The following is a 13,859-nucleotide window of genomic DNA, read 5'->3' on the forward strand; positions in this document are numbered from 1 at the left end:
CAAATGACGATTCAACCAAGCCAATAAGAGCGAAGAAAGGGGGAGGCAGGGCGTTTGCTGCTAGGCAGAAGTTAAGGCGTTGAAGGAAGAGGAGGGTCAGGGGTTACTGTATACCTTAGTTTAGGAGCGCCCTTTTATTTAGCAATCAGAAAAACATTGCTAATAAGCTCTCGCTGGCAACAGCTGCCCTTATGCCTTTTTCTTTAACAAGTGGAGAACGAGAATGTGTTCTACTCTTAAGCTGTTGCGAGCATAGACACTAGGGGAGAACTAGACTCACGAACAAGCTCTAAAACGACAGTGGATGACAGCAACTGGAAGTCCGAAGGGAATAAGGGCAGTGAGAGGGTGGGAGGAGTGTATGATAAGAGACTCCGGAAGGCTCCGCAGGACCCCCGGCTGGAAGGAAAGACGGGCGCACACACGCTTCCGTGCTACGAGGCAACTTGAGCCGAAGCCAGCTTTTCGCGTTTCAGGCTCCGGCACGGCTGCGCAGTAAAGCCACGGGAGGCGATTGGCCCAGGACCCAGGAGAAAGGGGGCGGGAGGAGGAGGGAGGGGCGCGGCCGTGGTAGGGGACAGCGCGGGGTGGGAGGAAGGGAACGAACGCCCAATTGCGTTGTTTGGCTCTTGGTGGGCCGAAAGGGGGAGGGGAGAAGGGAGGAGAAACCAACTCTACGTAGCGGAGGTTGCGTGCGGTCTGCGCGGCGTGCGTGCGTGCGCTTGCTCGCGCGGGCTCAGTGCTGGCGCGTGAGGAGGCGGCGGGCGGCGGCAGCGCCTGCGCGGTCGGGCTCGGTCGACAGTTCGCAGGGGAGGAGGCGGCGGGAGGCGGAGGAGGCGGCGGCGGCGATGGAGGTGAAGCGGCTGAAAGTGACCGAGCTGCGGTCGGAGCTGCAGCGGCGGGGCCTGGACTCGCGCGGCCTCAAGGTGGATCTGGCGCAGCGGCTGCAGGAGGCGCTGGACGCCGAGATGCTCGAGGACGAGACCGGCGGTGGCGGGGCCGGGCCCGGCGGGGCCTGCAAGGCGGAGCCTCGGCCTGTGGCCGCTTCGGGCGGCGGCCCGGGCGGAGACGAGGAGGAGGACGAAGAGGAGGAGGAGGAGGAGGAGGATGAGGAGGCGCTGCTTGAGGACGAGGACGAAGAGCCACTCTCTGCCAAGGCCTCGGACCAGGCCGCGCAGCCGCCTCCGGAGCCCCCGGAGGAGGCAGCCATGGAGGCCGCGGCCGAGCCCGAAGCTTCCGAGGAGCCGGCGGAGGCCACGGCCGGATCAGGTGGGGTAAATGGTGGTGAAGAACAGAGCACCGACAAAGGGGAGGAAGACGAACCCGAGGAGCGGAGCGGGGACGAGACGCCGGGATCCGAGGCGCAGGGTGACAAGGCCGCAGAGGAACAGGGTGAGGAGCTGGCAGCGGAGCCCCGGCTCCAAACTGCCCCGTGCGCCCGTGATCCAGCACCCCCGCCCTGCATCGCGGGGTCCAATCTCTTGTTCTTACTTGCCTGAAAGTACAAGATTCCAATCGCCTTTTGCTGGGACTTCCCAGGGGAGGTGACTTTCATCTTCTACCCACTTTTCTGAGGGATTTGGCCGCCTCTGGTGGCTCTGCTCTAAGCAGGGGGCAGATTCCTGCCTAACTTGGTTCTTTGATGGTAGTGGATGGAAGCGAGTGATTTTGCATACGAACTGTTTATGAGCTACCTGTGGAGCAGTTTCCTGCGGCTCTGGTTATCTTTTCCAAAACCCTGAGTGCGCTGAGAAATTGGTGATTATACGAACAGCCAGACCAACAGTTGGAGGCTTAGGTCTTTGGACTATCTGACCATTTGTATTTGTGGGTTGCTTTTTCGCCTTAAGAATATTAAGTAATAAACTAAATCGGTCAAACCCTCTCCACCAAAAGGCCGTTACTAGAGATTGAGCCACCCAGAGACTGGAAATCTAACCTTGCTCCTGCTTGAGCAGCAGAGATTGCCTCTAGTCTGAAGGTGTCGAGTTGAATCGTTAACTAGTGAAGAGAAAGTATTAATTTTATACATTTAGAATAAGTTAGGTAACCTTACTTGGCCAAGGTTTTTTCCTGGCTTGTGTGATTGGTTTTAAATATTAATCTTCCCGCTGATTTACTGGAGGGACATATTTGTTTGCTGTACACTTGCCCTAGCTTTTACATTTCAGGCCCCTGACTTCCGGAATTGAAATGATTGAGGTTCTGGTGGCTCTGTTGAGTAACTCTGTGCAAGAGAAAAGGTAGTAGAGTCACCCCAGGGCGTTAGTGACCTTTCTCCCTTCTTTTGAAGTGATTTCATGGTTAGGGCTGATCCACAATAATATTTGTGGGAGGAAAAGTAGAGCTGCTTCCAAGTCTTAAAATAAAATGTGTTGCTTTAGTTCTTTTTATAATACATTTTTGGGGGCTCCTGCTATAAAATGGAATCCACTCAACAGTCACATGCAGTTTGCAGGTTGTTTGTCCTATGTCCTGGAACAAAAATCCCATTACATAACCTTAGACTTAATGTGTATCCCAGACAGCAGATAAAATATGTTGAGCGATAAAGCTCTGCTTTAAATAAATTATTAAAAACTTTTTAGTGTTGTAAAATACAAAGCCTAAGGAAAAATTCCAGGTTTTTTTCTTGTGAAGATTGTTGCTAAATATACGATAACACCTTACTGCCCCAAATTGTGTGCAGTAAGGATGCAGTATTATTTATGGGTCTCTTGTGACTTAATGGTTTCTTCTTGCAACTTTCAGTGAAGATCCATGATAAAAAATACTGCTTTGTATCATGCACCTGAGTCCGTTTGCTACCTATCTACAGCCATGGCTGTGCATTTTAAAAATGGAAAGGCAAACTGTTAAAGGATTTGAGGTTTCTGTATCATGAAGCTGTGGAAAAGTGTTGGGAAATATGTATTAATTGCCCAGTTTAAATTTAAATCTGACACTCAAAATTGAATTAACCTGTAAAGATTTTTTTTTTTTAAGACTTAGGGGCTATTTTTATGTCATATTGATGGGAAAATCTTCAAGTTTGACCTAATTTAAGCAGTTAAATTTAGAATGCAAATTTGTCCAAATTTTTATCTACTGCTTGACTGTAACTAGCCCATAATGTCCAATGTGTTCTGTTTCTTATTTTAAATAAAATCCCAGCCAATGACAGGAAGATGATCTTTGGGAATAAAACATTCTGTATATGCAGTGGGAATAACCTGGCTATATTCTGATAAGACAAACAATCAGATCCCCCTTTAGCTTTTGTGGGGTTTTTTTTTCAACTTTTTATTTTGAAGTATTCAAACCCTCCTTTAGTTTTTATTGGTTCTGAGCTTATTCTACTCTCTAGTTTGAAAGCTGCTGATTTTCTTTCCCTCCTTTTTGTAGGAGATGACCAAGATAGTGAAAAGTCAAAACCAGCAGGCTCAGATGGTGAGCGGCGGGGGGTAAAGAGACAGCGGGATGAGAAGGATGAACATGGCCGAGCTTACTATGAATTCCGAGAGGAGGCTTACCACAGCCGGTGAGGGAAACAGTCCCTTTCATTGAAGGGAGTGTCTGCTCTGATATCGCTATACCTGATGTTGATTGGCAAGTCTGGAAGGAGGGGTGGATTAAAAATGGAATAGGTTTTCATAGGCATAAATTTTAGATTGATTTTCCTCACAAATTGAAGCTCCTGTTGCCCTCTCATTGTTGAAAAAGCTGTCTGCTGGGATTTTATAATTACTGATAGTTCAAAATGGACATAATGTCATGCAGATACCCCTCAAAGAAGAGGGCTTTGGTTACATTGTATTTGCTTTTTTCTCATGTGTATAGCTCGAAGTCTCCACCACCCCCTGAAGAAGAGTCAAAAGACGAAGAGGAGGATCAAACTCTTGTGAACCTGGACACGTGTATGTACAAGGCAGACAGATTGGGGGTTTTAACTAATCTTCTAAGGATGATTTTGGAGATTAAAACTTTATGGCCTACAACTTCTGAGATTTAGCACATGGGAAACTTTGTATCTACTCTTGCAACTGAGTATATTTGGGCACTGTTGGTAGCTTTTAAGTATTGGATATTGGAGGAAGCTGATTGCTTCTTTCTTATCAGATACCTCGGATCTCCATTTTCAAGTGAGCAAGGACCGCTATGGAGGGCAGCCCCTTTTCTCAGAGAAGTTTCCTACTCTTTGGTCTGGGGCAAGAAGTACATACGGAGTGACAAAAGGGAAAGTCTGCTTTGAGGCCAAGGTAGTATGTATAGCCCATTAAGACTATTGATTTGTTATTCCTTAAGCCAATATGCTGGACTCCTGTCCATCAGTATTTTATTAGTGCAGAAAAAAGCACCACGTTTAACAATAACCTTAGCTCCAGTAACAAAGAAATAGATACCCCCTCCCTCCATGACTTTGGTTTTAGTTCAGTGATGTTATTTTGATATTGAGCTGTGATATTTGTTGGTTTTAGTTGCTTTGAATCTCCTGCCTTTCTAACTCAGACTTTGCCTCCTGAGTTGGTTAGAGTATCTGAGAGTTCCTTTCCTACTTAACCAGGTAACCCAGAATCTCCCAATGAAAGAAGGCTGCACAGAGGTTTCTCTCCTTCGAGTTGGGTGGTCTGTTGATTTTTCCCATCCACAGCTTGGTAAAGTTATTTTTAACTTCCTCATTAGTGCTCACTACGGTGTTGCTTACTTTATGGAAAGTTCAGGTATAGGTAACTAATTTGTCAACTATTCTAGGTGAGGATGAATTTTCCTATGGTTTCGATGGACGAGGACTTAAGGCAGAGAATGGACAGTTTGAGGAATTTGGCCAGACTTTTGGGGAGAATGATGTCATTGGCTGCTTTGCAGTAAGTCCTTGGGAAACTTGTGGATTAATAGCAAGAAGTGGATAAAGGGCACTGGGAATTCAGTTGTGCTTCCCATCAGCTGCTGCCTTTTGTGCATTTTATGCATTGCTTGCTTAATTGCATTGTGCAGCATCTTGAGTGAAAAAGGTTAACTTGTAAGATTTAATCAACCTTAAACCCCACAAAGCCCCATAAGTGCGTGTGTCCTTTGTCATTGTAGAATTTTGAGAATGAAGAAGTAGAACTTTCCTTCTCCAAGAATGGAGAAGACCTAGGTGTGGCATTCCGGATCAACAAGGAATCCCTGGCAGACCGGGCCCTCCTACCCCATGTCCTCTGCAAAAATTGTGTTGTAGAACTAAATTTTGGTCAGAAGGAGGAGCCCTTCTTCCCACCTCCTGAAGAGTTTGTGTTCATCCATGTTGTGCCTGTCGAGGATCGTGTACGCACTGCAGTCCCCCCCAAGACCATAGAGGAGTGTGAGGTATGTCTGTCAAGATGCAAAAATCTCATGCTCATGCTCTGGAATGGTGGATTAGTATGCCGCCCTAGGTCTTTTCTTCTCAAAGCTTTATTAAACTAGGTCAAGGGAGGGTGTTCTAAATTGGGCTTTATAAAAACAGGACCCTCACTTATTTTTCATTGCATTCCTGGTTCTGTTTACGTGCAGGTGATTTTGATGGTGGGACTACCTGGATCCGGAAAGACACAGTGGGCACTGAAATGCGCAAAAGAAAACCCTGAAAAAAGATATAATGTTCTGGGAGCGGAAACGGTGCTCAATCAAATGAGAGTGAGTTGCTGGGGAGGATTAGTCAGCTGTAGTATTTGCTCCGGAGTTACCAAGAAATTCTTATAACCTATCACCAATGGAGTTAGTCTTTTAAATGTCTGAGAACAAGGGTCCCCCAGATAAAGAAATGAGTTCTTCTCAATATGTGTTAAAGGTAGATTTTTTTATTCTCTGCAATGTCAAATTTCGATGAAAATCTGAAACACATCCCGATTGAGGCCGGTGATGACTCCTGCGGGAAATAGTGTCCACAGCTTTGAGGAGTAGGATTGAATTGATGTCATAGCTTTGGTGTTTAAAGAGGTAGCATTTGCCAGTAACTCTTGGGCTTTAACTTGTTGCATAACTTCTCATGTTTCTGTTCACTTCCTCTCGAACTTGTTAGATGAAGGGTCCCGACGAGCCAGAGATGGACCCCAAAAGTCGAGACCTGTTAGTTCAGCAAGCATCCCAGTGCCTTAGTAAGCTGGTCCAGATTGCTTCCCGGACAAAGAGGAACTTCATTCTCGATCAGGTATTGTTCAGACATTCAAAGGAAACCTGATAATTTAGGAGATCCAAAGGTGAAAAATTTGGCATCCATTTAATGTAATGAAATTGCTTAGTCAAAGGGGCTGCGTATGTAGAGAGAGAGGATTAAGGAAGAGAATCAGGTCACCATATTATGGCAACTGTTTATGATTGTTGAACTAAGATACCTCTCATTAGCGTTCTTGCCAGAGAGCATATGGCTCCAGACTATAAAACAGGTAAAAGAGGCTATGGAAAAAGCATTGGAGCTCAGTTGGATTCCTGGCTCCACTGTTTACTAGGTTTGTAACCTTGGGCAAGTCCCTTAGCCTCTCAGAGCCTCAATTTCTCTTGTGTGCAGAATAGGGTAATACCTGTCATGTAGAGTTTGAAGAATTAAAGGAGATTGTGTGTGTGTATATATATATATGTATACCTCTTATCGGATGCCTTGCTTGTAAAAGGTTTGTTTTGGTTGAATTTAAGTGATAATTTTTATTACTAAAACATCTCTTATTTCCTTGTATCCCTAGTGTAATGTGTACAACTCTGGCCAACGGCGGAAGCTATTGCTGTTCAAGACCTTCTCTCGGAAGGTGGTGGTGGTTGTTCCTAATGAGGAAGATTGGAAGAAGAGGCTGGAGTTGAGGAAGGAAGTGGAGGGAGATGACGTGCCTGAGTCTATAATGTTGGAGATGAAAGGTGGGCTAAAATTGTACAAGTTAGGGATTCTTTCCCTGGTCAGCAGGCACCTGTCAGAGCCTCTTATTACCTCAAGTGATTCTCCAGCTAAAGTTTAAATCCAAAGAACACTTAACGGGTGTGAGCACTTGCAGATAAATGAGTGAGCAGAGTGAATGGAGAAGCAGTAGCCCCTTGACTCATTCTGGATAAGCTACAAAAAGGAAGTAGGATAGATCAGAGGATGATTAAAACTCAAAGGTGGGGGGGAAACCCAAAGGAGAGGCTTCATTGAGTTAGTTATTCAGTAAATATTTAGGAGTGTTTACTATTTGTCCAGCACTGTCCTGTACATAGGAAAATAGCTGAAACAACCCTCTGCTTTCATGGAATTTAATTTTAGGGGAAGGATTATTATGGTTCAAAGAGAAGTATGGCGGTAGAGTAAATGATTTCATTGGTGTATCTTGATTTCTGGCATCATGTTAACTTTGTTTTTGTTTTGTTGTTTGCCTGAGTTTTTGATACTTGCTGAAATCTTTAATACAATACAAAGGTCCACACAAGGCAGAATTAGTTCTCTTGATTGATCCAGCTTCCTGCTATTCTCTTTAAGAGTGTGATATCCCCCTTGCTGCCATGTCATCTGCTGGCTCTTCAAATTCTGGGAGGCTGGTTTGCACATCTGTGAGCCAGATTCTCTGAGTTCACTCAGATTTATAAAACTGAGGGCTAACTGGATTTGTCTGTGAATCATGAGAGCCCCAACGAATTGAATTCCACTGGGAATCAGTCTCTGAACTTGATGTCTAGAAACTTGCAAATGTACCAGCCCATCAAGTACAAGTGGTAAATGAGACACCTTTGTACTCTTGTTTTCTGTTCTCCTTGTATAGATAAGTAGGTACCTTCAGGCTTTGGTAAATTTCTTGAGTCTCTTTTAAAAGTATATTTCTTAGCATCTTATCTAACCAAGACCAAAACTTTCTAAGTTACTTTTAGCCTCTGGTTACCTGCTTCTGTCCTGATAAGAAACCCTAACCACACTCACTCCTCATTTATTATGGATCACTTGAGACCTTGTAAACAGCCTGCAGCTGTTACAGTTTAGGGAAAACTTAAGGTAGAGAAAGTTAACTTGATTATTTATTGAAATTTGAGAAGGTGTGAACCCAGTACATTTCTGCATAAGTAGATAGGTTAGAAAATTTTATTCTTCCTGTAATAGAGTTTCATAATGAGATCTTACCCATCTTACCCATCTTACCCATCTATGCACTTTTCAGGCCCACAAGCTTCTCTCTTACTCTTATAGCCAACTTTTCTCTGCCTGAAAAATGCGACTATATGGATGAGGTAACATATGGGGAGTTGGAGAAGGAGGAAGCTCAGCCCCTTGTTACCAAGTACAAGGAAGAGGCCAGGAAGCTGCTGCCCCCATCTGAGAAGCGAACAAACCGCCGAAACAACCGAAACAAGCGCAACCGGCAGAACCGAAGCCGAGGCCAAGGCTATGGTAAGTCCTGGGAACCCGCCAGTCTCAGTCTGCTCTTTGTGCTGATTACAGGCGGGACCTACAAGGGAAGGCCAAGGAAACCAAGTCGTGACAACCAATAAGGAAGTGTCTTCTTAATGGAGCTTGTTTCTTCCTGTGTCCTTTCCCTTAGAGTCTGTTTTTCCCATAATTCTTCAATGAAAGGTAGTTACTTTTATCGTTTATTTCCTTGAAAAACGATGCTTGAGCCTTTTCATCTGTCTAGTTTTCACTGTTCTAGTATACCTGAAGGATTTGGACAGTGAAATTGGATTCTCATCTTAAATTTTCTTGCTGCTTTGTCCATCCAGTCAACCCGACTATGTAAACCAGAAAATTGCATTGTTCAGTTATTCTGATTTCTAAAAAATTGAATGGCCTTTTAGGTTACAAAGCAAGTTAGTGGCTATTAGTGGAACTAATTTTTTCCCTTTTATGTTTAGTTAAACGCGCATTCACTGCCTTTTAAAAATGTGTATGTGTGTGTGTGTGTAAGTCAATAAAATTTTGAGTGCCAGGTATGTGCTAGGCCCTGGTAATACAAACAATTCCTCGCCTCATGTAGCTTATTATCTAGTTTTTTTCATTTGCATAAAGTGATGGATATGGGTTATATGATATCTGAGATCCCTTCCAGAGCTGAAAGTCTATAATTCTGTTAATGGCAGTTCTTACTCATGTTTCTAACTCTGCCATGTATCCTTTTGCCATCTTAAATGTTTTGTGGGAGTTAGGGAGCTTCACAAGCAAGGTGGCTTGGTTTTCTTGTGTCTCTGTTCCTCTGCCCTTCCCCCTAAGGCTTTTTATGAGATCCTGGCTGGTGCTTTAACACTGTATGAGCCTGACAGAAACAGGCCTCCAATTCCCCAAGACTTGCCTTTGGCTCCAACTTTTTTTGACTTCCACTCAGACATGGAGCCAGGACCCCAGACCAGCTGTCTGAGCGTGCTCTCCATTTCTTTTCCAGTGGGCGGGCAGCGCCGAGGCTACGACAACCGGGCCTATGGGCAGCCGTACTGGGGGCAGTCTGGAAACAGAGGGGTGAGTGCAGCTCTCCTTCTGCTCCTCCCTCTGGGCCGTGATAGTCATTCCTACTGGCTTGGGGGAGCAGAGTGGTTTGGGCTGTTTTCTCAGGGCTTTAGGGTTTTGCCCATTTCATGTGTTCCTCTGGAAGAATTTATTCTGGGAAAATTAAAACATGTTTATAGTCTCAAGCTAAGACATGTCTCACTTCAGAGGGGATAGCAGAGGGACATGATGCCGAAAATCCATGACTGTGCCTCTCTCCTTTCTCAGGGTTACCGTAATTTCTACGATCGATACAGGGGGGACTATGATCGATTCTACGGGCGAGATTATGAGTACAACAGATACAGAGACTATTACAGACAGTACAATAGGGATGTAAGTATCTTCTTGGGATAGGTAGAGAGGGGAAGAGGGGCAGGACCAGAGGGCAGTCTGTCATGCCTCCAACCTTAGCCTGCTTTGGCATCAAGTGACGGGGTTTCCCCTCTCTTCTAGTGGCAGAATTACTACTACCACCACCCCCAGGACAGAGACCGATACTACAGGAACTACTACGGTTACCAAGGGTATCGGTGAAGCCTCTGCCAGTGTCGCCTGTCAGCCGTGAAGCTGAATCTCTGGGGGTGCCAGGCACCCTCCAAAACACAACCAAGGAAAACAGGGGCTGTCGGGGTGGGGCTGAGCTGCCGGGAAGGGGAGGTGAGGGTGGGGGGTGGTGCGCAAGCAGGGGTTTGGGAGGGGGGAGGTGGAAACAAACAACAAAACTGTACATTTTTTTAAAGTTTGTTGAAAAGAATATTGTCTTATTCTATAAAAACATTTCAAACCTAGTTAGATATTTGTAATCAAAAAACATTTGCGCAGAAAGCAGCACTTAGGGCTGCCTGTCCCATACTCTGCAGTTGGACAGGAAAAGAACCGAAAATGTCACCCTTCTGACCTTCTAAGGCAGCTGAACTGGCAGCCGTGTAAGGGAGAGTGATGAGGTGATGTGGGGAGGACGGGGTGGCAGTGTGGGGGGCAGGGACTCTCCATAGCTGGTAGGAGAGCAGGCAGGAGTGGGGGCAGAGGGTGAGCTTGTGACTGGGGCAGTGAAAATAAACGATTGGCTCTTATCAATCACTTGCACCAACTAACCGTTTGTATTTTCTTTACCGACCTTTCCCTCTTGGGATATCTGGTCTGGTGGGCTGGGAGGCCAGCATGTCCCTGCCTCCACTTTCCTGTGCCTTTGTGCTATTTGACAGAGGCATGGAGTCTGCCAGTTGGGTGGTTCTATTATATAGGATTCCCAGGCCAAGGAGGCAGGGGGGCTGTGGAACAGAATAGCTTACCCCTCCATGGTTCCCATTAATGAATATCCTTAAACTCTTGGGGGAGAATGGGATTGCAGGAGTCAGCCTGAAGATGGGGATTTGCCAGTCTCTAGTCTCTGTCTTCTGAGGTTGAGCCAAGCGGAGGTCCTGAAATCATCTCTGTTAGAGTATCTGTCCTCTTGTAGTACTAGAGAAGAAACGTTTCTCAGGGTTTCAGCTCACACAGAAACGCAGCAGGATTCGTTTCACTGTAGCAGGATATGTATATAGGGGAATCCTGTGGTGTGGGCTACCAGGCCCAGGTGCTGAGAATAGCAGCTATTTTATACAGTATGGAGGGCATGAGCCCTGCTGGTTTTTTTGATACACAGGTAGAGAGTGCATAGAAAAGGGGAGGGTGGGGGTGGGTGGGAGGCAGCTCAGTGGGGCTGCTGAAATTTGGGAAGAGTGAGTGTGAGCGTGTGTAAATGTGTGCATGAAAGGGAGCACCCCTTCCAATTTCTTGAGACAAGAGGATTCCTTCAGGGGTGCTTTCCCTACATGTCCCCCAGAGAGCCCAGTAGCCAGGTCGCTGTGAGATTTCAGTTGGGATAGTATTGTTTGTAACTACCAAGACCCTCCCAACTTGGGGTTGCTGGGTTCAAGAATATGGTAGGATATGGGAATGCTATTTCAATATTTAGCTTCAGTTTTAATTCATCTTCCTGCTCAGCATGGTGTCAGCCAAGAGCTTACTTGGCAAACACCGCATATTGCAGCACTTCCTAATGAGATTAAACCTTGGGTTGTGCTCCTAGAAAAGACTTCATTTCCTCACCTGGGCAGTTCTCTGTTTGAAGTTTTGTGCTGAGATTTTATCTTTCTCCCCGCCTCCCACTGTTCCTGCCATGAGGCCCTTTCTCGGTGCGCAGATCTTCATTCTGGCCCTCTAGTCTCCCCATCTGCTGTGGCACACCCTTCTCAAGTACCTCTGACCCCTAGGCTGGAACAGGGGGCATGGTTGGAAATAAGTTTGCTTGCTCATCATGATATCCTTACTCGTGGCGCCTGCTTAGTGGAGGTGCTGTCAGATGGATTTGTGTGTGGCAGTGGGTGAGAGGTGATTGCATGAACTTTTCTGTAACCCACTAACTTTTTAAAAATTATTAAGGGGGTTTGAGAAAGCTTTGCTCAGTGTCAGAGCAAGGAGGTAAAAACGAGCCCAAAGAAATTCCCTTAGGGCAAATTATGTTATAAGAGAAAATGGAATTGGTGGAGGCTGCCACCCCTTTTTAAATGCTGCTCCTCCAGTGAAGAGCATCTTTTTATAGGCCATGACATGGATTGGGGGTGCTAGAGCTCTCAGGGGCAGGGGGCTAGAGCTTAAACTGCTATGAAGCTTTGGATTTTCAGGGGGGTTGGGGGAGGTACTTGCTGTTAATTTTTGACACTAGAAAGTTCTTTTAAAAAAAAAAAAAACAAAAAAAAAACCCCACCTGTTTATCTAGGTAGGTAGAGAGTGAAACTGCCACATCTTTGTTGGTTCAGACCAAGAGATCACTCACAACAGTAGATGTCTGGGTTTTGTTTCTGTCTGTCTGTCTTTTTATTATGAAAAACAATGTTAAGGGGGGAAATGTGGTTAATGGTATATAGAAAGGATCCCTAGCCTTGTTTTCCTTAGACTTGTTTAGTGTTTTATCAGACGTCTGTTGTAGCTGTTGTAGATGGAAATGCTTGTGAGAAAAACGAACACCACATGAAGCCTGTAAATGTTTTTACAAAACCTGTAAAGCATTCTTGGAAGTGGCCAGTAAAAAAGGGTTTTACCATTTAAAAAAATCAAAACAAAACATGTAACTTGTGTCATTGTTTACATCTGTAACTTTTCTCCCCTGTTCTCATTGCAACATTCTGGCGAAAATGTAGGCACAGTAGCTTCCAATTTTAGAATAAATAACCATTTGGATTGAATTCACCCTATCTCCTGTGGCTGCACTGACTGGGGCGGGAGTGTGTCATTGGGGTTGATTTTTTGCTATTTAATGCTGCTTTCTCAAACTGCACTGGGTCCATCTAAGGATGGCTTTTCTCCTGCATGGCTGCTATTCCCTTCTGTTCTCACCTGGGAGCCAGCCATGTCTTCACTTAGGAGGGCAAACGTGGCATTGTTGGTCTGCTTAGTGCTTGCTTACGCTATGAGTTTGAGCCATTGGAGTAAAAGGAAATAAATTATAAGTCATGGCCTCTGTGTCTGGCCTATTCTAAAACCAGTTGGGTGCTTGAAGTTAATGGTAAGGTTCCGTTTATGGAGCCAAATACGTTTATTCATGGATAATTACCATTTATGTGAAAAAGCCCACTCATTCAACAAAAGATGTTTGATTGGAGTTATTTTCTAGTGAATTTGGAAAGTAAGAAAGTGACTTTAATTAACAAAAGCATTATTTTCCTAGCATTGTACTGATTCTAATTGCAATTTCTAATCACTGACCAAGGGACTTATTGAGGCTAGGATGTCATAAGCTCATGGCAAATTCAGATCCCAGGAGCTTACAGCTTTGTACCCTTGGAGGTTATCCTTGATTTCTGTCTTCCCATTCTCCAGCACATTTAGTCACTCAGTATTAGAGCTAACTGATCATTTCTGTGTTCATATATGGCTCATGCCTTGTGTCTAGTGACTTCTGAGTCCCCCCCCCCCATCCCACCCCAACTGGGGCTGCAGCCATTCACCCCTCGCCTGTTGAGTATGTAAATTTAGTAGAGTTCTTTTTGTTTTGTTTTAATCTTAATGTCTAAACTAATATCAGAAGTGCTGATGTGGAAATTGTCACTGACTCTCCTGGATGTTGCAGAATGCTAGTGATGCAGTAGGAAAAGGGAAAGGTTTTTTTAGTCCGTTCTATGCTCCATGCTTGACATTTAAGCATATACAGTACAATCCATTAAGTTTTTTAATGCTTGAGATGTGTCAGGGTACAGGGATTAAAACAGAGTTGATTCTGAGGTTTTCATGAGGGCCAAGAAGAAAATAAGCCTCTGAACATAATGGGGGTAGGAAAGCAGCCAGGTTTACTTTCCCTGTTTCTTTGTTTTTAAGATGAGGTAATTTATTAAAGATCTCCAGGACCTGTTAGAACGCTGAAATCCCATCAACAGCTGAAAAGCTG

At 45.0% G+C, this 13,859-nt stretch overlaps 1 protein-coding gene across 1 annotated transcript; it reads left to right on the forward strand.

The window, feature by feature from the left end:
* Positions 1-820: 820 nt before the first annotated feature.
* On the forward strand, positions 821-10,105 carry HNRNPUL2 (heterogeneous nuclear ribonucleoprotein U like 2). Its single transcript, XM_037840066.1, has 14 exons — positions 821-1,392; positions 3,385-3,520; positions 3,820-3,896; positions 4,099-4,238; positions 4,544-4,634; positions 4,732-4,844; positions 5,065-5,328; positions 5,515-5,637; positions 6,023-6,151; positions 6,681-6,849; positions 8,144-8,344; positions 9,330-9,403; positions 9,659-9,766; positions 9,887-10,105. The coding sequence occupies exons 1-14, from the start codon at positions 849-851 to the stop codon at positions 9,965-9,967; spliced, it is 2,250 nt and encodes a 749-aa protein (XP_037695994.1). The 5' UTR covers positions 821-848; the 3' UTR covers positions 9,968-10,105.
* The last annotated feature ends 3,754 nt before the right edge of the window (positions 10,106-13,859 follow it).

The sequence above is a fragment of the Choloepus didactylus genome, chromosome 6 (assembly GCF_015220235.1).
Source record: "Choloepus didactylus isolate mChoDid1 chromosome 6, mChoDid1.pri, whole genome shotgun sequence".
NCBI classification, from domain to species: Eukaryota; Metazoa; Chordata; class Mammalia; order Pilosa; family Megalonychidae; genus Choloepus; species Choloepus didactylus.

Excerpts from the sequence above, each read along its gene's own strand:
- HNRNPUL2 (XM_037840066.1), top strand. The coding sequence starts at position 849 with ATGGAGGTGAAGCGGCTGAAAGTGACCGAGCTGCGGTCGGAGCTGCAG. Across the intron at positions 5,638-6,022 it reads CGGTGCTCAATCAAATGAGA|ATGAAGGGTCCCGACGAGCC; the intron begins GTGAGTTGCTGG and ends CGAACTTGTTAG. Across the intron at positions 6,850-8,143 it reads TATAATGTTGGAGATGAAAG|CCAACTTTTCTCTGCCTGAA; the intron begins GTGGGCTAAAAT and ends TTACTCTTATAG.